The sequence below is a fragment of the Rhea americana genome, unplaced genomic scaffold (genome assembly GCF_003343005.1).
Source record: "Rhea americana isolate MKP2758 unplaced genomic scaffold, rheAme1 scaffold_8, whole genome shotgun sequence".
In the NCBI taxonomy this organism is placed as follows: domain Eukaryota; kingdom Metazoa; phylum Chordata; class Aves; order Rheiformes; family Rheidae; genus Rhea; species Rhea americana.
This window is the reverse complement of record NW_028186978.1, coordinates 2,050,880-2,078,613: the sequence shown is the minus strand read 5'-3', so window position 1 is coordinate 2,078,613 and position 27,734 is coordinate 2,050,880. Positions and strand designations below refer to the sequence as shown.

The 27,734-nt window shown below is 36.7% G+C and overlaps 1 protein-coding gene across 2 annotated transcripts in view; it reads right to left on the bottom strand.

The window, feature by feature from the left end:
* Window positions 1-1,854: 1,854 nt before the first annotated feature.
* Window positions 1,855-27,734, bottom strand: part of USP46 (ubiquitin specific peptidase 46) — a 32,557-nt gene continuing 6,677 nt past the window's right edge. For both annotated transcript variants that reach the window (XM_085322887.1, XM_085322888.1), the window contains 8 exons: window positions 20,258-20,338; window positions 19,257-19,470; window positions 17,327-17,556; window positions 13,707-13,783; window positions 11,125-11,208; window positions 10,632-10,829; window positions 9,675-9,753; window positions 1,855-8,455 (listed from right to left, as the gene is read on the bottom strand). In XM_085322887.1, coding sequence (XP_085179013.1) covers window positions 8,354-8,455; window positions 9,675-9,753; window positions 10,632-10,829; window positions 11,125-11,208; window positions 13,707-13,783; window positions 17,327-17,556; window positions 19,257-19,470; window positions 20,258-20,338 — 1,065 coding nt within the window. In that variant the 3' untranslated portion in view covers window positions 1,855-8,353. The remainder of the gene's footprint in view (window positions 8,456-9,674; window positions 9,754-10,631; window positions 10,830-11,124; window positions 11,209-13,706; window positions 13,784-17,326; window positions 17,557-19,256; window positions 19,471-20,257; window positions 20,339-27,734) is intronic.

Genomic DNA, 27,734 nt, shown 5'->3' with positions numbered 1-27,734 from the left:
CATGGAAGGCTCATGCATCAAGCATTTGTTCCTGGAAAAAAACAGACCAGGGAAAATGCCTGCTGAAGCTGAGCAGTTTTTGACGTGGAGTGGAGAAGACCATCACTGGCCTGGTGCACCCTGGGGAGGAGGTCAGGAAGTCCCAGGTCCATACAGGGATGCTGGCCTGATCCTCTGCCACAGAAGTTTGCCAGAGATAGTGAGAAGGAGAAATGGCTACAACCTCTTCAGACTGAGGAAAGCTTGAAGCTCTTGGGTTTCAACAGAGTGGCCTGAGTCATGCAGTGAAGAGAACTTTAACCAGGCTATGGAATAATCTTCCATTATTTGATATAAAATTAAGCAGTGAAAATGAACTTTGTTTCAGAATACAGAGTTGAAATGTTCTGTTACTGGAAAAAAAATCTTGAAAATTATTGTTCTAATTTTCTTCTTTAAAAACTTTTACTTGAAAAATTTCCACTAGGAATTTTCCAGGGCTAACTATTAGCCTGTTTTTTTAAATGCTCACAGGCATTCAAGGAAATTAACATCTTCAGGAATATGATCTTCCATTTCATATATTTAGTCATGTCTAATAGACAACATTTCAAGTCAGGTGAGTCTATTTAAATGAAGTCATGTCATTTTCTCCTACCATACTTGAGTTTTCTATAAAGATATATATTTTTAGCATTTCTCTATTTACCTTGTACACTTGATGCAACCAGCCTAATCTAAAAGGATAATCTAACTCATGCCTAAAGATAAGTAAAACAGATATACCTAAATGTTGTACAGATTCTGGAAAAATGTACTACTGAAGTGAGAGCAGTTCTAGCTTAGCCCACGTACAGTGGCAGTGACTGTGATCCCACTTCCTCTTGGAAACCTTTTTTTGTATGTACATTATAAATTTTATTAAAAAATGTTTTCAAAGCATGGATTTTAGATTTGTTTCAGTCATCTCCTGTGTTTTAAATTTCTTTCCCCACTGTTCAGTTAAAAGCTTGTGTTCTAATAACCTAGGAATAAATTTGAAGGTGCCTCAAGGTTTTTATCCGAGAGGAAATTTGTGCTGTAAGAAGCGTTTTTCAGCTCAGCCCTTTGATAGTCTGATGTGCCATAAATCTTATAGCATGTTAGCTATACATTTAATATACAGTCTAACAGCTATGTTTGATTTTGGTTCCCTAAAAGATTCTGAAGGAATAACAAGAATACGTTTAGACTGGGCAAGAAACTCCAGCCTTTTATTTGCCTCACTTTTTAGAAAGTAAATTGTGTTTGCTAATGAATAACTTCAAGAAGATGAGCAGACTAAGAGGATCTTTCAATTCTCTGACAGAATTTTAGATCACTTTAGCAAAAATTTCCCACTCCAGTAGCCACAGACAAAATCTCAGACTAAATGGCTTTGGCTTCCAGTTGTGCCCTGATGTGGTGGGGAGTTAAATTCTGGCTGCTTTTCATTCTGTTTGCTTTTAGCTGTTCTCAGTGACACTTGAAGGGTCCACCATCCGCTTTAAGTAGGTACAACTATGTCATGCAATTATATATTCCACCAAAACAACCCATGGGCTGCATGCAGCGTTTGTTCCCTTTAAGACACTTCAGGTGCAGTAAGCCCAGGAGATGAAATACTCTCTCAAGTCACTTARAATGTAATGATTCTGTTAAATGACATAAAAAGCAAGCATCAGTAGTCTTCCCATTTTTAGGTATACAGACACCCTASTTTCAGAAGCCTGCTGTTTAATGACTAACCTCAGTGTGCAGCCTTAGTCTGGCTCCAGCTGAATTCAAAGCAAGCTGAAAGGAAGGAAGATCAGCCAGACAATTTATTTTATGTAAAATATAAACATTTTAACAGGAGAAAAAACTGTTTTCTGATGTTACAACCTTCATAACCAACATGAGACTTATCTTACAGTTCAACAGGGTTTAATTACATGTARATGATTAAAAAGAGCAGATACTCAGCTGTACACATACACTGTACATAGTATGCTTTACTAGACACTCAGTATTTTTAAAATGTGTCCCTGATGGTATGCCTAATAATTTTACTACCTCTTACTTCATTCAAAAATTAGTACAAAATATTGAAGCAGTTTTATTATGATCACATTTTTTTTTTGACAAGGCAGAGAGGGTCCACGTATTTACATCAGATATACATATCCAGAGCCTCAGACAGCATTGCTATGACTCTTCCTCTTCCTCTTTGTTCTTCTCCCCCCTGCCCCTGCACTCATTCTCATACAGCATATGGTAGTTTCACCCCTAAATAGTGAAGGTAAGTTATAAAGCTTTTGCCAGTGCTCTTTAATGAAAGTCACTGAAGCTAGAAAGTTATCTCCAGGAAAAGCTCTTGATTCTGTTGCCCTACTGCTGCTGTCACTGTTAGAACGAGAGTTGAGAGAGGAGTTGAAAACAGTGTGATACGTGAGAACAGACCATCCTGAGACATTTGCAAGGATGAACACCATTGCAAATATGAAGCCGATGTTTAAGCACAGCCTCATTAAGGAATGCATACCTATTAAGGAGGATTATGGGAGGGGATGCAAATATTCCTCAATTTTCTGCTGTGACGGGCAAGATGTTTTGGTGAGCTGCCAAGTGCCTTCCCAAAGGGTTTGCTTCTGCACTTTGGAAGCCCTAGTAGAAGGGTTAGGATTACCCAGAAGATAGATTAAATTTTACCTGGGGTACAAGTTGAGGGTTAGGAAGCTACATGCCAGTCCAGCTCCACCTACAGACCTCTCGTGCTATCACAGACCATTTTGTATCATTACATCACTTACCATTTTGTATCATTACATATACTGAAATTGCCACCTGCAAAGCCTTCTTCAGAACAGAATCATTAGACTGTTAAATTGACCATTGTGAATGGCACACAGAAGCTAATTTATTTTATGTTGTCTGATGTCCAAGCCCCGATAACCCAAMAAAGTGGAATTATTGAAGAATCATGGCCACTCTGAGGCTGTGAATAAACGGAGTTATGTGCACTCTCATATTCAATCATTCAGGTAAAGCCAATAATAAAATCTCCTAGGGGGTGAAGAATCATTAGCAAGTGAAAGGTGTGGGCTTAGTCCAGATGGTCCCATCAGGAGGGCACACACCTCCTGATAGGTGTTGCTTGTCATTGAATGCCAAAGAGGTCGTTAATCTAAATGGTTCTTGTGGACAGGTTCAAGGAATCTCTTTGAAGTAATGCATATTAACTAGAAAGAAATTAAAAGGATGTCAATCAAGGCATCCCAAGACCTATTTAAATACTAAGTGCCATGTTAAATTGTGAAGAAACATCACTACTGCAGAACAGTTGCAACAGGGAAAAAAATGGTCTTTTCACTGACCAAAGAGAATACTATATCTAAAAAACTAAGAATAACCCTTGAACTAACAACATAGAATGTCAGTTACTTACTGATATGGATACCACAGGCAGTGACATCTAAGAAATGTCCAGAGACTATGATAGAAGGGGGGATGGCTTCACAACGGCATATATTCTACTTCATCATCTCTAGTCTTTGTATGAGCCCAAGTGGAGAGAATAAAGCTGCAAAGAGATAGTTCTCCTTGCTTGTATTCACACAACAGCCAAGAATCGATGCAGCTCTTAAGCTTACTCACATTTGTTATTGTACCAGGCACAGACAAAACAGCAAAGGGAGCAATACATACATTATCAAACGATTGGCAGATAGCCTTGTGCTTGGTAAAAAGAATTTTTTCCTGGGAGAAGTGGAGCTTTTCAAATTTGTAGTTATGGATAATTGTGCAATGGGACATAGTCTAGTAGGCAGAGTGCAAAAAAGGCTGTCAAATGAGCAGTGCAATTCATCAGGAAGATACCGGTATGCCAGCTGAGTGGACAGACAGGAAGTTAATGCTGCATTCTTGTTATGTGTGAACAAAGACTTCCCAAATTTGGTTCCCAACTGGTACTACAAGCCTATAAGTGAAAACTGAAATTTTGTTGTAACTAGAGAAGTGGGATCACAAGCAAGAAGTTGCAAAAGCAAAAGACAAAGGCAAAGTGTTAAGCTGGCAGGAATTTCAGAAGCTTGACATTGTTGCTTAAAGTGCTCTGAGTTGACTACGTCTATAAGAAACCAAAGTATATAAACATTAGAACAGAAGGTTAATAACATTAGCTACACAAGTTGTTATACAGATACAGTTACCAAGAAACAAAAAGAGAAATAAATTAAAAACTGATAAAATACTAAGATAAAGCAGGTACAAAGTAGAACCTCTTAAARTATCCTATACATATTCAATTTTAAAAAATGCTGTTCAAACCTCTCCACCAGAAGCAGCAAAAAAGAGACAAAACAAGAAGGATCTGCTGCTGAGAGGCATCAGCTCACTGGCAGCTGCAAGCTGTCAGTTCAGGTCACAAATGCCTGAGGTTGTTACACATGGGTGAATGAAATCTAATGTCTGAGGATGAAAGAAAGGTATGGTAACACTTCAGAACCCACCACATAACATGAATTCTAGTTTCAGCTTAGTTAGGTCTTTAATATCTTTATTAAATCTAATGCAAAGGAACACCTGTGACTTTTTTTTTTCCTTTACTCCAAATGCTAAAGGAACAAGACATTAAGATGTTATCTACTGATCTGCAGTAACTTTAAATTATTAAAATAGAATTGACAGGAGTAATTGCAGGACTTATTTCAACAAGGTGTTCTGCTTTCACTGATAAGGTTTCTCCATCACTCCGCTCTTCCACCTCCTTCTGCTCTGTCCCAAAAATAGAAATTACCTAAAATCCTGACAGTCTGTTCCGTGAATGTTCAGATTTGAGCTCATCCTCTAAGATAACCGATTCATCAGCACTACAGTACTTCATTGAGTTTAGTAGAAAAACAGCACAGGATGAAAATATTCTATTCTCTAAGTAAGAATATAGTAATAAGATTTATAAATGGACAATGTGTCTCATGCAGCATGTGAAACAAGTAATGAACTTCAGATATCCTTCGGCCTAAGACACTCAATCCAATATCATAAAACCAGTCATGTTAGGGAAGCGCAGCATACTGTTAGACATCTGTGCTACAATTTTATTTTCTAGCTGCTAGCTGAAAAGCTTTGATTGTCCTAGATATTTTTCTACTCTTTCATAAGGGATTGTAAATCTATATGTAAGAGAAAAGGATTACATTTTATTTAATCAACTGAAATACTCTACATCATGGGCTTGTTCCTGGGGGTATCCCCATCTTGCAAAACTCTTGCAAATGTGCTTAATTTGATGTAGATGAGAAGTTGTGCTGCCTGAAGTGGAACCATTCAAACAGCTGTGACGGACAACTTTTGCTGGACTGGTATCTGTAGGGTGGAGATGATTTATATAACTGTAACTACAATTTTTTTAGATCAAAAGAAAATGCTCCTTAATTTAGCTGATGTTAGCACAAAGTGAGTATCAGCATTATACACTTTTCAGACTTTATATACTTCATAGACTTCCCATGACTTTTTAGAGTTGTGGTCAGGCCTCTGATTTGGGACTGGTGTGATACCACTGCTGTAATCTTTTTGTGGGCTGGCATGAACTCCTGCTCTAAGAACTTTTCCAATACTTCGCCATACATTTTCCATCTCCTCTCATTTATAACAGAAAAGCTGGGTACTTTACTTTTTTAAATGTTTTTTCATACTTTATGAAAAAAAGCTTACTCTGATCATTTTGCTGTCAGATAACATACTGCAATTATCTGTATATGTTTTACAACCTCGAGCTGTGTTGCAGTCAGAGAATAATAAAGATTAATATCCTGTACTTTAGTATTTAAATACTACTTCATTTTATTAATATTAAAAAAATCAATTCTCAGATAAGTCAGTCCAAATATGAAAAGTATTTCCTAAAACTGAATTGATTTTAAATTATTTTAATGTAAAATTACTGTTCATACAAACACAAGCCCTAAACATTCAAATGATACATTAATAGTACATTTTCTGTTGCTCGTTTTAAAACTGAAGAATACTCTAAGAATGTTTGGCAGTAAACTGTGAAGTATGGACGCTCTGACCAACACCAGATAATGCTGATCTATAAAGTGCCTTTATTCACAACCAGGAAACATTCCTGTTTTAAAAGGCAAGCGATTATTACATTTTTCTATATGGAAATTCTGAATGCTCATGAATATATCCATTAAAAAAAAGGATTTGATACTAATCACTTTTAATCACAGGTTTACTTTTTCAGTGGAAATATTCATGGGCCTCAGTGAGACCTGAAGTCTCCTGTAAGACGTTCTTCTGTGTTAAAGATAGAACATTTGCATTCCCCGTTGATGAAAGAACTGGAATCGCATACCAATTATGCTTGCCCTGAGCCCACAGAACAGCCTTCATTCATGTGAAAGATCTCTGTAGACTACTGCAATTATTCACCCAAGTCAGTACTCTAAGGTTACATTCTACGTCTATTTTTTTGCAGCAATATAACATGATAAATCTCAAATCATGTTAATGAAAAGTCCAGTTTTGTTTTTCCTTCTGTGTAAAGTGCTACTTTTTCTTTGTTTACAAAATTGTCATCAATAAATCCAACTGATCTTCAACTTATGTTACTGTAGAAGCTAATGTTCCATTTTCACCATAATTTAACAAAAGATATTTCACATTCACAGTAGTTTACAATGAAAATAAGCTTTTCCCTCTCCTACAAAAAACCCCTAAAATATAAGAATTAGCTCTGCTTCAAAAAACATTTCTTGAAATGGAGTTTCATGCTGTAAAATGACAGGCAGGCTTCTAACAGAAAATAAATATAAAAGCAACATTGTCTAATAAATATAGAAAGAGTGAATTAAAATATAATACATAGTAATAAATACTGTGAGATGAGACTATTTCCTTCTAAATACCAGAACCAACTTCCACTCCCCTTGCAGACAACGAGAAGCTTTTGCTGCTGACTTCACTGGGGTTGGAATTTGGCCACTGAAGTTCAAGAATTATACAATAGAGTATAAGGGTCAAACCAAGCAAGCCAGTTACGCAGTGTTACGACTGCCTCAACCTACTATTTATCCCTTCTTACACCCTGTACATACTTTCTTCTACATTCTTGCTTTGCCAAATTCCAGTTTGTGTGTACAGCAATTTTATTAACTGGTATGTGATCAGAACAAGCCAAATTCATCCAGTAAAATCGCAGACAGTTACAGTTGCGCTAAGCTCTTTTGTGTTTTTGAAATCACACACTTCTGACTCCCRTCTGTTCTTGTGGTGACCCGAATGTTGTTGAGCATGGCCAAAATGCTGGTGATGATAAATAGATAAGAGTGTGTGTAAACTAAGGGTGGCTACGCAACTTTAAAGGTTCTCCATGTTGTTAAGAAATGGACTGTGTCTTGAGAAATGCAAATGGGACCCTACAGGTATTCAGCAAACTGCAGGTTTGAGCCTTGTACTATGTATCGTACCAACAACATATATTTACCTGGACTGTGTAATTTCAGCCCTAGTGGATATGTTTTACATGAATAGCATTGGTAAGTTTGAAAACTCAATTGAAAAAAAGTATTACATTATTTTAACAGAAAGATAAGCGCAATCTCTACAAATGCACCTTTTCTTTGTGTCGTATGTGTCATCTCTYTCTACTTATCCAAGGTCTCTGCAATTTCTGAAATCTCACCTCATCTGTACTCTCTCATGATAAACACAATTAACTGGACACACAACATTACTTTGTTCCACTGTAATTTAAATCCTTTTATGTGARTTTTAGGCTTGAGTTATGCACTTAAGGTTTTTATAACCCAAAGCTTAAATGATTTGGGAAGAATATCTTCTTGCATTGCAGAGCAGTGTGTARCAAAATCCCCTGTGCAACCATAATTCCAATCATAATGAAACAGATTTTTTTCTTTACACTTAAAATGTGTAACTACATGTCAGAACGTATTTAAAAGAATGCTTTGTAAGTCAACATACTCCAAAGCCATTAAGTTTTTAAACAATTTGCCTTAAATACAATGAACACTTCCATAAAAAATACTACTCTAGCTTGATTGGGTTTAATAGTTGACATCCAAATCTTATTATCTGTAAATGTTAGTCCATATAAAGTCCCCTAAAATCTGACTACAATTAACTTTTCTGTCAGACTTAAAAAAACAAACAACTCCCCTCTCCAAAATAAAGTTTCATGTGTCAAAAATGGTTATAGTCAACACCACATGGACCATTTAATAGGAGACTGAATATACTGTTGTTCAACAACACAAGATGTGGTCTGTGGAAGAGTCAGCTCATGGGGGTCGATCACCGTCCTTGTGTGCAGCATTGTAGTGCATCATTGTCACAGTTTGCCAAGTCACTCTCTTGACTGATAGAATAAAATATAACCAGACTCAGAATTTTTTGATATGTCAGAGGTCAGACCATAGAATTCTTCAATAGCTTGAGCGTCTATTTTCTAAAAAAAAAAAAAGTTTAGTGTATTGTTAGATGAAAGAAATACCAAACATGGATTAAATGGCTTTATAAATGCAAAAACCACATTCAGTTATTTGTTTCAGGGTAACAATTGGCAAGTTGCGTTGGTAATTCAAGCACTGAAAGGGTAATAAAACAGTTTATGGGATAAACTCTACTGGTCTCACTCATGCCATATTTGTCCCAGAAAACCTAAGTGAATCTGGCTTTTCCCAATAACAGAGACTTTTGCAATAGTAAAAAAGCATAAATGTGACCTCATCTTTCTGAAAAGTAAAAGAAATCCATCACTTAATCCTTGTACAGGGGACACTTAATCCTTTCATTTGTATTTTTATTTTCCTTGAATGACTTGTCTCACATGAATCTGGCATCCATCCTTTAGACCCACAAGTCATGTGTCAACACAGCACTATTCCTTCAGTAGCATATTATGCAACAGAACAAAGAAGTTCATGCTTTTGATCCCTGGAGTGTCCACTAATGCTGTAACTTTAGTTTGGCAGAAGTGCTGATCTCCGTTAAGAGGATGGACTCCACTGCTGCAGATAACATTCTCACTTATAATGTCTCAATGCTTATTTTACACCATTGGATTTCCTGCTGAGAAATGAAACTCAAGATTCCAGCTTTGCTGAGGTGCCACAGTAAAGGGTTTGCTTAGGAATGAATTGCATTATGTTTAGACAGGATCTGTACTAGCTGCAGGCCAGATTCTGCTGTAATTTACATCCACAAAAATCCAGATTGACTGTAGAATCCAGACTTTCTTGTAACTTCTCAATTGTTGAAAACCTAAGATTCTACACAACGCTAACACAGTCCAATTTTGCAGAGTGATATTGCCAAGGATTGCAAAATAGTCCCTGGATCTTTTAGGTTTTAATGAATTAAAATGATTTTATTAGATTTAGAAAACATTCCAAATTAAGCCTCTCAAATCTCTTATTAAAAACATTTGATGTTGCACTGAAATAAAACAATCCCTTCCAACACTGGCAGGGTAAGAACTACAGGACTAATCATTTTGTAGAAAAAAATTTTTACCTCCTAAGAGACTCGTCCCAAATGCCACATTGCAACTAAACTGTAGYTTTTCAGACTAGTAATCTATACCCAGATCTGGGTAAGATTTTAACTCTAAATAGAGAAGAGAGCATAAGCAYGAAGGCTGTACTCATGATCTTTAGTATACTGACCTCTACAATGTCATCATCAAACAAGAGCCAAAATCCATGACTTTTCACTATAGTAATATAATGCCCCCGATTCGGTCCACTAAAAAGTGAAAACAAAACAAAACAAAACAAAACAAAACCCAAAATAATATTAGAAGATACTGTTCGGTCAAATATTTGTTATTGTTTCGATAAGTCACATGTCAATGCAAGCAGACAATTATAAATAGATTTTCTGAAGAAGACAGTAAACCCACCCCTGGTGCTACAATAGACATGTTCTCCTCTCCCATTTTATTGACTTATCATAATGTCTCCATCAACAAAAACCTAAGTGTATTGCTTTTTATTTGTACTATGACAATTTGCAAATCAAGCTGCAGAATATTTAACAGTTAGCTCATGGCAGGCATCAATTATTGCAAACATTTTTAAAACAACATAGATTAAATTGAAGAGGGAAAACAGGTTGGCATCAATCATGAACATTTAGTTGCAACCACTAAAAAGAGAAGGGGAGAACAAGCCACATTCCTGGAGCCTCAAAGATTCTTCTATTTATTTCATTCTTGACAATACACCACATGTGAGAAGCTTTATTAAAGCTATCTTTGTCATTGTCTTGACAGGATACTCAGGTGATCTGCTGTAGGGTCTATCCACCCTCTCACAGAGTCCTGGCTCCCAAGTTTCCCAACTRGACTAATGAGGAAGGAGATATGTTCTTTTCTACTTCCTTTCTATGATTTTAAGTCAATCTTGTGACTTTTAGAAGCCTGACACATGATTTCTTAAATAGATGCAGATTTACTATGAGAGAGGATAGCTAAGGGTTTCAGGCTCATGACACAGGCAAGTCTGTGTAGCAGCAGTTTGTGTCCTCCCTCCCATTTTTCCCCAATTTTGTCAGGAATGCCTCTGCTCTTGAAAAATGTCTGGACCTGGCAATAACTCCAGATATACATGAAAGTAGTTTACCTCCCGCAGTGAACAACAACAGCCACCAAGTCATACATCCGATCCAGGTTGACAGCATCACCAGATGTGTTGAAGAGGCGCAACTCCAGAGGAAACACTACACGATAAGACAGCTTAGTATATCTGTGTAATTGTTCCATGTACTTGAACCTCTTGAGGTGTAAGGCAAGAATCATTGGCAGCTTTTTTACTCTCATCCTGTAAAACCACCAGAATGTATATGATCAAGACCTGGGCTGTTCAAARCCATTCTTTCTCCCTTACAATTAAAGGCTTGCATTATAAAAGCACTTTGTAAATAACAATAGTCTATCAGCCTCAGTCTCAAAACTAAGAGGTGTGTAATAGCTTTGAATCTGTCTATAGGTTCTCTGGTCTGCACGGAGTGTGCATGTGTGGTGCAAGGCTTTTAAGTATCTAAAAACTAAATTTTAAGGAGGAGGTTTATCAAAGGTCAGAAGGGACACAGTGAATTACCCTCTTCTTTACTTACCTTTTCTGTGCCTCTTGTTTACTGCAGCAAGTTTCACAGTAGTATTTCTGTTCACTACATAATGTCTCTGTGTTACTGAAGTCTCTGTAAATAAATACAATTATCAGTTCTTAAAGGTTCTTTACACTTTTGCCCTAGTGCCACACACAGACTGATGAACTGGAACCCTAAAGAGACATACAGGATGAAATCTTGTCTCTGTTGAAGTCCCATTTTCTAAAAAGCCTAAAGCAACTGTATTGAGGTTTGCAAAGGGACTTAAGGTATCTGTCTGCTGTGGCAGCTCTACATTAGGAGCTGAGGCCCATTATACAACACAGGGGGTAGGTTATGTGTCTCAGAATGAGACCTACATCCAGGATCTCTTACATGTGAAAGGACAGCCTAGACTTTAAGTGCAGGGAATCATTCAATCTAACAGTCCATCCAGTGCCTTTTTAAATTATCTACAAAGCAGAACGCTTTCAAGGACACTTCTGTCATCCCCAAAGAGCTCACATTTTCTGCTGTTATTCTGGAAGATAGCCTTGAATCTTCTTATGCAGAAGAAAAAAAATGAACTTAGTCTTCTGCATCCTCTAACCTCTGAACTGTCATGCAAATGTTATGTGATTGTAACTTCTTGCTGTCTATAAAGGAAAGTGTCAGCTAGTATAGCAGTTTTTGTAAATCCTGATCAAGTAAATACGCTTAGACATGTTTCTGTATTGTTCAAAGTGAAAGAGGAAGAGGAAGGCTTGGCTTGACAGTTCAGTTGCTGCTCAGTTCACAGAAAAGATTTATCAGGATTCGGTGCTGATACGGTTTGGAGCAGAATTTTAGGTAGCTAAGGAACTTAACAGTAAAAAAGATGACATCCAGTAATTTTTTGGTCATCTCCATTATTATGTGGCAGCCAAGCAGGGGTTTTGAGAACAAGCATCTATCTTCCATTTCAGKCACATTGGTGTTCTTTTGACTCTAGGCTTTAAATAGATTCATCTAAAGTACAGAATTCAGCTGTTGATTGCACCTACTACCTGACAGAGTTCTGAATTCCCAACAAATTCAGACCCAGCAATAAACTCCCCCCTGCCATTGCCATCCTTGTGCACTGAGACTGATCCACATGTACATGTACCTTTGCATAAGTGGGCCTTTTAAAAATGTTTCTAGGAAGCCTAACAATTAAGCGAAATAAAAACTGGAGAAAGCTGAAGGACTGGTGGTAACTTAGGCAGAGCAGCAGTTTCTAAAAAGTTCACTAAGCTGTAAAAAACAGTCAGTGCTCAGTCTCCAGTAACTATATATCATAGAATCATAGAATAATTCAAGTTAGAAGGGACCTCAGGAGATATACAGTTCAGCCTCCTTTTAGGCCTTGCATTCCAATATGATTTCAAAGGCACATTGAAAACCACAGGGAAAAGTAAGTACTGCTGACACAAACAGGTTCAAAGTGGGGACTACAGTGAAGAACTTGAAAGTATTAATAAYAAAAGCTTTCATTACCAATATCGGTTCAATTATCAGTGACCGTGAACAGACAGAGACCAAGTTAAAATATAACGCACTCCTTTCCAAGGCAACTCTTCATTTTGCTCTCCTGCTAAAATCAGGCTTGCTACTCCAGTGTGGAATGTGTAACAACTAAGCACCACTACAATACCCTACAAGAGATTTACCTGAAACTGAGAGAGAGAAAAATAGCACTTTAAAATGCAATAGATGTTGCTGAATATGGTTGTGGTATCCACAATAGGGATAATCAGAAAATTCACTGCTTTCTGGCTCAGGAAGCATTTAGTACCTTAGATGCTTGCCTTCTCTGTAACTCTCAGTTTGGTGTGAGATGCTAGGCAACCCTTCCTAGGCATTCCAGAATAACTTCTAAGTGCACTGTCAAAGTTGGCAGTAATTTGGGAGCTTGAAAAAGTAATTCATCCAACGGATATTGTTAGCTTAGAGCACAATACATTGTCTTAAACTTAGATATCAATTTATTGTAGTCAATGCAAATCTCTCAGGATAATCATCCATGCAAATTTGAAAATTATTTTGATGTCTGAAGCATTTTTTGTAATAGTTAAGAGTGTACTAAGAGCAGAACTGAAACTCTGAAAAATGTTTTTCCCTACAATTTTTGGATGAGACACAGAGTAAGAAAATGAAATCTTTTGCCCTCTAGGGACTCTAGCCCTCATTCTGCAAAGCACACACTTAACTTTTAATATGTGCGTAAGTCCTAATCAACAAAGCACTTGAGCAGAAGCTTAGAGATAAGCACACTTAAATCCCTTTGAAGCCAATTCTGATTCTACAGCAATTCTTTCAGGTGACAACGTGATCAATTATTTTCCCCAAGAGGAGATTCTTTTTCTTCTCTCTCAAATACACACATTGAACATGAAGGTGGGTAAAACAAAGTGTGTTAGTGTACATTTTGCCATTTGAACAGAAAATCCATTGTACTGTCTTTTTCTTATGCTTAGGAAAAGCTCAAATAAATAATGCTCTTCAACTTCTCTTTCTGTATCTACTAGACTAGGAAAATTTAGCAAAGTCAGATAGAGGTATCTTGCCAAAGAGATGCAATTGTTTACCTTAGACAATGTGTAATTGATGTATTCTGCTCCACATCAACAGAAAGGTCAAGAAAATCTTCATCTTTGCTGCTAACCTATAGCAAAACAATATACAAGTAAAATACAGACTTAGTAAAAAGTCATACATCTAAATGCTGTTGCTATCTGTGTGAAAAAGTTAAGAATGGAACAATTTCTGCAGAAATAAATTACACAAACATAACTCAGTTCAAGGCTTTTAAAAAAATTCTAGCTCAATGTGACTATATTCACCTTATCAGGTCAGAAACCCTTATCAATCCAGCTTTCATATCATTTAATTTCTGATTGTTCTACTTATTAAAACCCAACCATAGCCTTGCGATTGCAGTCTGCCGCAATCATTAAATAAATATGACTTCTCCGCACCTCCCTTTTGGAACAGCCAATTTTCAGCTCCTATAGGACTTTTATATTCTTATGCAAGAAGCAGCAAAGTGAAAAATACTTGCTTTTAAATGTAAGAAGTGAATGCTTCATCTCTCTTCCTTTTATAAACTGTCCTAAAGCTCATGTTCTGGGATGAGCTTGAAAATGATACTTCCGTCAGCTTTAAGCTAAGTTCATACTGTACCACAACATAGAAAACTGAGCTTTTTTTAAATATAAAATCAGGCACACACTATCTTGAAACTCTGAGCTCAAACTTCTCCAAAACTCAAAGACAGTCTGGCCTTTGGTTTTGTTTGGGACCTCCCACTGATCAATATCAAGTATAACTTTTTCAGGGATGGCAGACATAAATAGATCTGGAAAAATACTGCAAGTAAAACAAAGATCCATTTTGGATAATCTCAAATCATACACAATACTAATGCTTCTTTAGTATCTAATCACTATGGCTCTTTTTGTAGATTAAAGAATGAATTAGGAAAGGTTATCAATTGAATTCCAAAATTCAGTGCTTTCCCTCTTATCTACAAAGATAATTCAAGAAGGTCCTTAAGATCCAGAAAAGCCATCATGTCTTTTTCAGATCACAGAAACTGCTGTGGAATTACTGCACCTGAATTACGTCATATTCATAATAACCAATTCTGTTTGTAAAATTCAGAATAACATTAAATTAAAACTCTGTATTTTGCCACCTGTGCCTACATTAACTAGAAAACAGATAGAATATCAAAATTCAAATGAAGAGCTTCAGTGGACGATTCTTCTGACATAGAGCCATGTCCCATTGTTGGACCTGACCCACATCACTCATGCTTAGATTTCTTAAATTCTAAGGATATGGAAGTTCTACACTATATTGAGCTCATGTTTGCATTACATCAGGGACCCTATAAACACAGTGAATGCAATCCTCTGAATCCAGGATGAATTTTGATATTATCAAAAATGTTCAGAGGTATAAATTACCTCCAAATAAAATGAACAGCAACTCTTCAAACAAAATCCTCTCTGAAATATGAGTCTACCCAAAGAGCACAGAAAACCACAAAACTGGCAGCAATCAACTGCAGTATAAACATACAGCTAGAGTTCAAAAGATAGAGCAACAAAGCTTCACAGAACATTGTGTCTCTACTGCTGGAACCAAAGGGCAGAGTAAGTACTATTGGGCGTAGCGCGTATAAAGAAAGAGGTTAAATACTAAGTCTTTGGCAAAATGCTTCGTCTGAGTATCACAAGGAGATTAGGAATTCTGCTATTTATTTCAGCAAACAAAGTGTAAAACATTTATTGAAAGGGGAAGATGACCAGATTGGAGCTAGCTAATACAGACCATACTAAAGACAACTGGAAAACTGAATTCTAACTGTATTCTTCATAAGTGGGAGCAGAAACTGCTGCGATCTGAATGGTTCTTCATGCACTATATATTTAAACTTTAGAGAGGAACACCTTTTAATCCATTTTACTGTTTCCAAAAGGTTTCAAGAGAAAATAAATACAATAAAAATAGTACAAACTAGAAAATATTATATGTTTACTAACATTGTATTTCTGTATTTAAAGGAAGTTACACACAAGCCTTCCTACAGCAGTAATACTTAGCAACGTTTTTTCCATAAAAGCTTAGTCACTTTGAATTACAAATAGGATATTGTGCAGTTTTGATTTTACTCAAGGACACATCCTGTCCACAGTACAGTTTGGCTGAGTAAATACTGGGTATTAATTTAGAATTAGACTGCATCTGTTAAAAAAGTTTGTCAACTGAAAAATAATTCTACCCTTTCATCTATTTTAACTATGAAAAATTGGGCTTTTATAATTGAAAGAGATTAAAGACATAATTTTCAACCTCTCTCTCATGATCTTGTTCTAAACTTGGTCCAATCCCTTTTCTCATGTTGACTATCACTGTCTCTCTCTCCTCCCCACTCAAATCCTTGGATAAGCCTTATCTTCTTGTTGGACTACAGCGCTAATGTTCATGACTACAAACATCATGGAGCATGCAGGAGTATGCTCTTCTAAGCATTTGTTAGGAGCTGGGTAGGACTCATCTCACTTAACTTAAGCTTTCTAAAGGTAGGCATTTCATCTCAATTTGTTGTCTTAAGATGCCTTCCCTGAGCCCTTCCTTCTATCTTAATGCAAGCAATATAAAGTTGTGTTTTCTTTAGATGAAGTCTTTGGTCTCAGTTAAAAACACATACTACTCTTATGCCAGATAAGTTTGCTAGCCCAATTCACAGCACTGCTGCACAAATAATTGCCACAGCACAATGCGAGGACAGTAGCGTCATAGAACAAGAACAAGTTGCACGGAGCAGATGGAATACCTGATACTGCTGAAAACTGTATCATGAACCAGCCTAAGACAGATGGAGAGAGCTTCCTGCTGCAGATCCTTTGCAATCTCCATCGTCAATAGAAGGAGCTGAGATAACCAGTTCATCCTTGACACCAACCTTTTACATAGCAAAGGTTAGGTGAGGTGAATTCCGTTCTTTTTGCAAAGTCAGTGTCACTGTTCTCCCTGAAACACAGGTTTTTCCTGTCTGTGTTGGTCTTTCACATAGCAGCCTAACAGAGAGAAACTTTTTTTTTCTTTTCCTTTCTTTTTTTTTCCAAATAGGAGGGTGTGACTGAAAACCACAGAAATTGATAGGGGACTTGCAGTTAGATTTGCTAATTAAAACTACTTTTTACTCAAGTGTTTACTTGTTACTTCAAACATAAGAAACTTCAAACTGATAGTATCTTTTTCAAAATATTAGGAAGATAAGAAAACCATATGGTTTGTTAATAACAAACCTGTGGTATGCCAATCACATTCTGAGGAATGAATTAACACAAATTCATTTTAAATTTTCACTTAGGAGTTATATGACTATCCCTGATTCATGGAATAATGATTCAAATATTTTTTCCTGAATTTACAGTAATAAGGAAGGGTATTAATTAACTAACAAGAATTTTAACTTTAGAGATATGTATTAGGACAGCAAGACTTGGTGTAGGTTAGCCAAGTAATGCTTAGAAAAATGTATTTTTAGAAAAGGATATACTCACTTCAAGAAGTAAAGTCTACAGGAATATCCACAATTCTCAGATGTCTGAAAAGATTCACACATTTATACACATAAAATGTATCTACCTATTAACGGGCAAAACTCAAAAAACCCAACTATCGCAATGCTTACGGTTTCACAGTTCAAACATCTAGTTTCGTTAGTCAGTGTTCCCTGAAAAATCTCATGCACCCAGGTGAGTTCTTGTTTATTGTTGTCTTCGGTTTCATTCATGTTGCCATTTTTCAGTTTTCCATTTTGCTTTTCCTGTTTCTTCTCCTCCTGCAAAATGTCTGCGATGGTGTTCAGCAAGTAATTTAAAAACTCATGTGCATCCTGCTGCATGTAGTTGTCAAAGAGATCTGTGAAGAAGAGAGTCAAGATTTCTACAACTGAGTATATCCTTTCCTTCAAGAAAGCAAACTAAGTTCATTATTTCTTTCCAAATACATGCACTGGGCCTTGCTCACCAAAGTAATTAAAAGCATACCAAAGAAAAGCAGTTCTGCAGTCACGTTGACTTCAGCGAATCTACTTCGAGGGAAGGCTTCATCTCACCTAACTTTAGCTGTCTAAAAGGTTAGGCTTTTCTTTGGAGCTACTTGTGTAGACTCCCACTACTGTCGAAGAAAAAAAGCAAGAGGGTGACTCATCCCAGGCAACTATCTGTGTCTAAGATAGGTGTGAGAAATCTAATGACTACAGAGGGAATCTAAATTAATTGCTTAGACTAGATGCCTAACTTTAGGCAACACTGACTCCCACCCATATATTCCAAGTTACTCAGACACTTAAGAACATGACTGAGTTTGGACAGTAAGACAGTCGTCTGGGGAAATGGAAGGCATTGGACACTAACATATAATAATAACACTATCTGAAAAAGCTCATTTTCCACACACAAGTCCGATCAGCACAGACTTGTCCTCTTCAGTAGGAAATGCTTGCAGAAGGTACAGAAGAATATCTCAATGGTGAAGTAGAACAGACTTTTTCTCCACAAAAGGCTTAATTTGCCCATCATGTTGAAGAAAAAAAGAACTTTCATTCCCAATAAATGTGTACTTTTATCCCTCTGCTCCTGAAAAAGCCCACATGGATTTCCTCTGAAAATATTATTGCACAGACTCTTTAGCTTTGCCGTGTCTGGCCTGGACACATAAGCAAGTTAACCCACAGTGAGTGTGGCCCTAATTTAAAAAAGCTGAGAACATAAGATGCAGTCCCTAAAAGTGATTCCCAACAGTGTAGGGGCATTTATCACTAGATGACTCAGAGCTAACTTTGTCACACTTTCAATTGCCTCCTTTGGAATGAACAATCTGCCCATTTATATGCTGTCACCAGGAAGCAATTTCTTCCAGGTGTTCCACTCACACTTTGTCTCCTAGTTCAAAGCTCCCTTGTTTCTAAGCATACCACCCACATTGACATGAACCCAGGCCAAATGGAACTGTGTGGCAGGCTTCCTGATTTCAAGATGTTCCTCACATCCCTTAAAAAGGAATCCTACAAAAACAGGCATATGCTGTTGCTAACTTAATTCTCAAAAAGGGCCTGATGCTTCAAAAAGTCAGACTGTGCCATTATTTAAAACAAGAGAACTAGCTGACATGTAGTACACTGAACACACTTGCCTATCTTTCAGGATGCTTTGGACTAGTTGTGTCTGTAGCCCTCCTAGGTGACACTGCTTCCACTCTGCCAACTGCCCACAATGTCTCTCTCTGTCATACTCTACAAAAAATAATAAAAAATCATGGCAGAATGTGCAGATGCCACCCTCTTCCCAACCTTAGCTCACTGCTTAGTTCTCTCTGTCTAATCGTGCTGAGAAAACATCATTAAACAAACCACACACTTCAGGGAACTTACCAAATCCGGTATGTGTATTTCAAGCGTAATATTACATACCCAGATAATAAAATGTTAACATTTAAAATGAGATGGTACTAAAAACAATCTACAAATTTAAGGTGAACATCTGATTAATATGATCACTCTGCCCAAAATTTCCTGACCAATCTGTGAATGTCCAAAAGGATTCTGATTTTGTACTTACCGTTCTCTTTTCGTAACCTTGATATGAACTTCTTTGGTGGAATAACTCCAACTTTCTTCTTCTGAGTAGCAATACTGTGGAAAAGATCTGCCAGGCAAGTCAAGAGATTTTCCTTCTTTTTCTGTTGGGCCTTGTATGACAACACATTTTCCCGAAACGGCCGGCAAAAATATAATGCCTGCAGCACGGAGTTACAGTAGCAGGTGTTCCCAAACTGCCATGTAAAAGTAAAAACAGTCTTAATCCCTGTGCATCACAGTAAAACTAGCTGCTTTGTTCAAATTCTGGCCTCTGTGGCCCTGACACATACCAGCCATTTTACCAAGCAGCTGCTGTAGGAATATATTTCCACACCTTCCCTTGACACTTGCACAGAAAAAACCCTAAGGTTCTATAAACTAAGAAGGATATAAAGTAAAAGTTCCTACTAATAAGAAATACATTTTTGGAGTGAGTCTCTCTGAAACTTGTTTCCATATATTGATATGTTCTTCTTGGGCTCCATCTTATTGCTCAGTAGCAAATGGCTATTGTTTTCAATGGGAAGAAGTACTATCTCAGTTTAATTTAAATGAGAGTAAACAAGTGGTTAAATAGCCCTTTCACGCATTCTCTCTTCAGTCATATAAAAAGCTACTCCTGAGAGAGCCCACGATGCAGACTGTTGTATTTAAATGTGCACCTCCATCACTTCCTACTAAACATTAATAAAAAGATTGTCCCTCACATTTTATGGCTAAAAGACTTTAACTTTACTGAAGTGTAAGTTCTAACCACCAACAACATTCACAGAGCAGTAAGCTGTTTTCACTGTGGGGTATGAAGCTATCTTCAAACATCCAATTTAGTTTTGCAATACACTTTGCCTAAAATTGGAACATAAGCAACATTTCAAATCAAATCCTTAGGGAGGGATTGGGGGTAGGGGGAAGGAAACAAAGTTAAAATAACACCAAAACTATAGTTCTGTATATGATTTGCCTGTTGAAAATGGTACTTACATTGACCAATCCAAAATAGTGCTCATTGATTGGAAACTGCTCTGGACCAATGTCTTTTTCCAGAGCAGAGGCATTGGTGCCCTAAATAAAACAGGGAAGAATCTTGTTAGTCTCCATTTTAAATTAGGATTCTAAAATAAAGTTATGGACAGCATCAAGATAGAAATGCCTATTTTCCTTTCAGTTACAATTAGTTAAACTAACCTTGTCTTACTAACAGGCAAGCATGACATTCATATGAGCCAACAAAAATATTTGCAGTTCTAGGTAGTGGAGGAGCTGGCCTGACCTAGGCACTCTAGTAATGGTTGACTTGAAGTGAACAGGTCACAACAACAGTGGTTCTCCCCCTAGACACATCCCCCTTATTTTAATTTGTACATGAACAGCTGGATCCCATTACTCTCTTGTATCATAAAGATACTTGTTAATCTTAAGCAAATCCCTTAAACTTATCTTGGATCAACCAGTTTCTAGATGTAAGGCAGGTTTTCTAAGCATTACTTAAACTCTTCTGAACCCTTTCTAATTAATTCACCAGCAACTTTTAATATAATACGAACTTCAAAACAGCACGTAGTTCTAGCAATAGCATCACAAATATTAAAAGGAAGCATAACATACTTTCCATTTTGCTCTAACATCAAAGAGTACATAAATCCAAACACTGTTACATCTCAGTCACTGTGTTGCCACTGTGAGGCATGTTCAGCTGTACCTTCATTCTAATGGCAAAGTTGCTTTCACAGCTGTCTCTAAGCACAGTCTCTAGTTGCACATGTTACCTTTGCTGTATTAAAATGTCCATTTTAGATTATCAAGCAAGCAGACTAGACTGCTGCCAATGCCAGTGTCATCACTCCTGATCACTCTATAAGTATAGAAGATCCCTATAGGACCTCACTAAAATGCTCTGGTTGGAAAGGTATTCCCTATGTATGATTACTCAAGATCAACCTGTTTTTAATCTACATAATTGCTTTACTGACATCATACATGTTCTTTTCTTATTGAACATGCTCTTCAGTATGAAACAATGTAGATTGTATAATAATACTATGCCTTAATAATTTCTATCACACATGTTCTAATTTCCTCAAGAGCAGCATAGTTTTGCTGACACATTTATTTTCATAAAAACATGTAAAATGCCACTGTAAACATACCAAAAAATAAAACATCATTATCTTTTTGCTGTTTATCAGTTGCAACCCTTACCATCTTTTCTGTAGTTTTGTATAAGGGTGAGGTTAAATTGCATTTACTCAGGTCCCTTCTGACTCCTGTGCACAAAAAATGTCTACATAACATTTTTTCCCCCTAATACTCTGAGATTTCCCATGTTCTTGAGATTTGTTCAAAATAATATTGGCTCAGAGAGCTCATCAACCAACATTTTAAAACTTGCTGCTAATCAAATTCAATAGTTCTGATGTTCTTCCCCCATCCTCTCCCCAAAGCCTGATTTGTATTTCCTTACTGTGCCTACCATCAGCACTGCTTGCTATAATAGATTATTATTTCATGTCAACTCATCAAAAGAAGCTGATTTCAGTCAACAGAATCAGTGGTGTGAAAATTTGCACAGGTGTTCTTGGACAATTTGCAAGCCTTGAAAGCAAAACAGCTCCCTTCAAGTTGGCAGCTACCTAAAAAGTTCCAAAGATTCTGTATTTCACATCCCCTCCTCRGGTCCCGAGTGTCTGTGGTTTCCCAGGAGCCCCACTTATGCCCCAAGTACTTCATCTGCACAAGACTCCACATCCCAGTAACATAGCAGAGCTCAGAATCAAAGCTCTTAAGCAGAGCTTAAGGAGGCGCTGTGCATCCTTACTGGCTTCTACTGAGCCTCAGTAAGGAACTCATAAAAAGGAATAATCCATATAAAGCAATTATTGGCTCTATTTCAACAGAGATGGCAATGTCATAATTACGTAAGCTCCAAACGAAGATTAGCTTCTTTGCTTGGGAAGACAGCCTTCCCAGAGCTGCACAAATTCAGCAACTCAATCGACGTCCTGAGAGGGAAGGAACTGTCTATACATTGYCTATCTGATAATAACAGTAAACTGCCATTGTTACCTCAAAACCTTGGCTGATAAAAGGAAAATATGAATATGGAAAACTGCTCTAGCTTGTGAAGAAAGCCATGTTCATATTAATTCTCATTGTATAGCATTCAGATCAAAGCAAAGATTTTCTTGCAACATATATTCAGTGTTCAAATCAAGATCTCTAAAATAAGAATGAAGTGAGTCTTTCTTTAGTTTTGCAGGAAACTTTTTCCATACTAACAAATATTCTTCCTCTGGAATTCATGGGAAACGATGTTGCTAAAAGGTAACACCCTACTCTTTTGTGACCTATAAGTTAGAGTACGATGTTAAACTGGCAGAAGGCAAGTGCTCTGCTAATTAACTACTTCTGCGTTGCCCTATTTGCCTTTTCTGCAGGACCAGGGTTTCTTATTCAAGAAGATGCCAGATGGTTTTGGCAAATCTTTCCTACATTTAGATTTCCTTCTATATATTACAAGAAATAGCAATAATCAGAATTTACCTGATGAAATTACCACTGAAAGCCAAACAAATCCGTGATGCACACTATCCTATAAAATGCAGGATTGCAATTKTTTTTCAATATTGAATCTAAAAATAGCTTCTACACTTTGCAATTAAGTTTCCAAAGCATATGCTATTGAAACAGCATATAAATAGTAAGAGTTTATCATAGAGCTATACCTTGCAATCCAAAACCAGACATTGGCTGTTGCAACTGCACAACAAAGCAGTGTGTGTCCATTCCCCAGTGGAACAGGGAGGTAAAATTCAGTCTTTGGCAAGCTGACATAACTCCCATTGACCTTAGCTGTACCTTCCTATATCAAGGTATATCAGTCTGGATTATTTTAAGGTGTCCAAAAAGATATTGTTGAATTTATAGGAAAAAGTAGAACAGGAACACAGAGAAGAAGCCTGGCAACCTATTATTTCAAAGTAGGATATATTTCTTATCTGGGGAAAACAAAAAAATCTAGGCAGACTATTTAGAAAACCCAAATCATGCCATACTGCATTAATTTATACATATATTATATGTTTTGTATAGGCAGGATCTTCCTGAAGCTGTTGACATGAAGACACAAGGAACATGTTTGGAAATTTTACAGCCCAAAAAAATGTCAGAGATRTGGTAAAGATGATTTAGAACTTAGTTCAGCTGGCCACATAAAWTAGGGAAAACCTGTTAGCCTACTGTAGTTAATGTACAATGGAAATCAACCATGACTACTTAACATGGTTTTAAACAAGGTTTTCCTTGTTCCCACTTCCACCAAGRGATTTTGATCTCTCCTGCTAGTGAAAACCTGCTTGAATATTTTTAATACAATTCATTTTCTATGTTTTGTGTTTCAGATGGGTCTGTGTTTCAGCTAGAAGAAATATCCTACCACTGCTAAATCCACTGTAGTTTCATTAAAAATAAATAAATAAATAAATAAATAAATAGTTGCAGGGCAGCTACAGACCCTGAACTGAGGAGAGCCTAGAGACGTAATTCAATAAACTGGAATCTGGGACTGTTAAATTCACACTTGTATAAAGAGATAACACAGAAGCATGGCTGCTTCCTAAAAAAACCATGTTAAAGAAGAAATGCAACAAGTGATTGTAGTAGCCAGACCCCAAGGGAACGAGAATATATTCCGTAGCATTAGTGATCTTTGATTTCTTTGAAGTTYTGTCATTAAATTCACCAGTCAGGATTTAAACTTTAGTATTTTTTAACATACTCTTATTAAATGGCAAAGACAGCTGGAGACTTAGCCAAGTTTGGGTCAATTTGGGCTAAACCAGGACTTCTACTGTACCATCATTCCAATAACTGTTCAGGCCATATGACCTGGATTTTTTTCCCCTAGTTATTTTTCTATAGGACTTCTTATGGAAAGTCAAACAGAATTCATTTCAGCTGAAATTTCTGGTACCATAATGAAGGGTTTAACTTGTGCTTTGTACCACATGAAAGAGATTAAGTAAAAAACTCCTGTTTCTTTGCACTTTACAATGTACACAAAAAAAAAAAAACAGTGCAGGAAAAAAGTCAACAGATTAGATCATTAAATCAGAGAAGAATATAAATTCTATGTGACAAGGACAGTYGTCTTGTTCACCTGCAAATATGGAACAAGCATGGAGAACTGTGGTAAGCCTTTTATAGCTGTTACATTGTCTCCTATTTTGGTCATAAATTCCTTTAAATTACAGCACTATATAGTTATTACAAATTTTAGATGTGCTTTTGGGAGAATAACTAGCTTGCTGTCCTCAAGACTCAAGGTATTGTGCCTTTTCAATGCCACAGTCAAGTGGTTACAGAAAAGGTCAATTAGTTGATATACTCAAAAAAATCAAAAAGCTTTGGATCCATCATACGTGGAGAYACTTTCCATGTATGCTCCTGCTTGTCCAGTGCCAAAAAATAGGTTTGTACTGAGGTATTAAAAAATACATCTTTTAGGTTTGGTCTGACTTCATCAATGATCTAGAATAGTGGATAGCTCTAGTCATGGCATGAAAAGGGACATAAATAACTTACTGAAATGAGCAAATTTTTCTCATAGAAATACAAACTAAGCTATTTTACCAAAATAACTGAAATAYAATAACTGTATAGAAAATGAGCAATGGAAGTGAGAGAATATGAAACATGAGTTCAGTAAAGAAATGAAAAAGTTTCCTAAGTCATCTGTGGAAAACCTGTCAAGCAGGTATCCTCTCAATAAACAGAAGCACAGTATGTGTGACCATCAAACAATAAAATAGAAAATAAGAAATAGTAAAGACAYGTCATCACAATAAAAGCTAAAAAATATAAGAGAAGACATATGCAAAATTAAACTGTGAAAAAAGAGATTTAATAAATATATAAAGAGTAACTGATGCGCAAAAGGAGATGGTAGGTCCACAAAGAAGGGCTTCAGACCATATACAGCTGCAAACTGGATATTTTTGTCTTAGTATTCAAGGCAAGTGAGAGCAACGTGCTAGAAATAGAGTTGTTTCCTGGAGGGAAAAWATGAAAACTTAAAACAAACTAAGGGTGATGATGGGACTGGTAGCAAAGAAATTAGAATAAAAATAGAAACAGCTTCAGGGCCAGGCAGCCTGAGTTTCAGAATTTCAGAAGACACAGCAGACACAGACACAGCATGGGAGTGAAGAGAAAAGGGAGACAGAGAAGGATGTGGTAGGCCTATTGTCCAACAAATGGCAGTGAAGGATAACTGGAAGAAGAGGAAGCAACTTTACATAAAATTCAAACTCAGATCCCTGAAGCAATATGAAGAAAAAGAGGATAACAAAACAGCAAGAGATACCATATTGTGCTATAGAGGTGCAAGCATTTTCAACAGACACATCACCTAGCTTTAGTGCTGGACCTCCCCTTCCCAGGGACAACCTCAACTTTCACAGGGGCTAGAACAGCCGAACCAGCTACTCCAGCTGAACAAGGGCAAGTTGGAGTTTGTATCAAGCATCTCATCTTTCCACAAAACAAATACACCCTGCTCCATGTTAAAAAAACATCTAAAATTTTGGGAGACAGAAGTCAATTTTAGCTTGAGAAATTTTTAACTGCATCATGGAGACTTTTTCTCTCTTCTCAAACTACAGTGAGTATCTATGTTCCTGTTTCAGTCAACCTGAACAGTCCTCTGGAAAAGTTTGACCTCTCTCCTCCCACTGATTATAGAAGGATTTTATAAGGACTAAAATTTCTAAGATCAACATGCATCTTTTGAAATACATCTCTTTAATATCCTAAATTGTGATGACAATAAAAGTGGTAACGATACATTACCTGGGCCAGGGGGAGAAAGGAATAATCTAAACCTTACAGAGCCATTTATTTAAGAAAAGTTACATAGGCTCCTTCCAAATTCATAGAAGATAAATGTCAAGGTTGAAATGTTTCTGTAATTTCTAAAGTTTCATAAAAATGTAAGTTCCACAAGATGATTTTATTTAGTCAGATGAGCTTTTTTCTACAAAGAAATGTTTTAGTCTTCCTCCAACAGAGCTCCTTGGAGTTCTTGTTCCCACAAAATAAAAGATGGAAGAGAGGGTGCTATAAAAAGATAGAGATCATAGCAGACGGTAAAAGCATATTGATAATTTAAAACCACTGTATCATCATATTTCTTAACGAAAGGTGATTTAAAACAATGTATCTGAATAAATTATCTTTGTGCATTTCTCTAAAGAATGTTCTGATCAATTCAGCAAATTCTAAGAGCTTGAAAGGAGAGGTCTATCTTGTTTTTTGCTGGATGCACTGAACTATCTCTAATCACAGATGCATACACCATAAATAACTGCAGCTCTTTCACTGTGTTGTAACACAGCTTCTTGGTAACAATCAAGAAACAGATGAAGACTGAGAGGCCTAAAATCCTGAACTGCTTAAGCACTGTACCCAAGATTTTAAGGCATTCAGTTTTATGTAACTGAAAAAAAACTTTATTTTCTCAAAGCACTAAGCAACCACATATTGGACGTGAGCTTCTAGTGAAGTGTTTGCTACAAGTTCAGCATCTAAATTCATGAGCAACTTTTTAAAAATACTAACTTTTAAGTTTCTGTGACCAAATCAAAACTCAAAATTTGCCCAATCTGTCTCCATTCCCAAATTATTTGTTCTTAGGTTAGCTTAGGTGGAATGAGTAGAATTTACATTCCGTTTTGGCCAATTTCCTTCTTGAGAACACATAATCTCAGGATGGACTCACAAGAGAAAGAGACTGAAATTTGCTTGCAGAATATCACTTCTTCAAAGGCATTTTTTTACTGAGCCATCCGGACTACATATGTGGYGCCTCAGAGCATTCTAAGCGCAAGGCACCTTCTAGACTCCACCACAGTTGCACCAGCTGGAGAACTCTTTAATAACCTGGAGGACACAATATAGAATACCTTCATTAAATCTAAAGATAACAGAAATTGTGAGGGCTGTTGGAGAACAGACTTAGAATTCAAAATGATCTTTGACATATTAGAGGAATCCTCTAGAAGTTGTTGAAATTCAATCAAGAAAAGTGCAAGATTTTGCACATAAAGAGAAGAATCAGCTGTACGTATACACAATGGGAAACAACTGACTAAGACAGAAGTTCTTAAAAAAAAAAAAAAAAGCTGGAGACCATAATGGTTTATGCATTGAATAAGCATCAACCATGCCGTGCTATGTCAAAGAAAATATAGACAATATACTGAAATTCTTACAGAAAGAAATCTACAGATTGCTTGAAGTAACTTTYCTGTTTAACTTCCGACTGGCAAGGCTTCAGACAGGACTTTGTGTCCAGGTTTGGGTGCTAGGTTTCAAGAAAGAGAGAGGTAACTGGAGAGRGTCCAAAAGAAGGCATGAAAAAATGAACTCTAGAGAAAAATGATCCACAAAAAAAAAGGTTGAT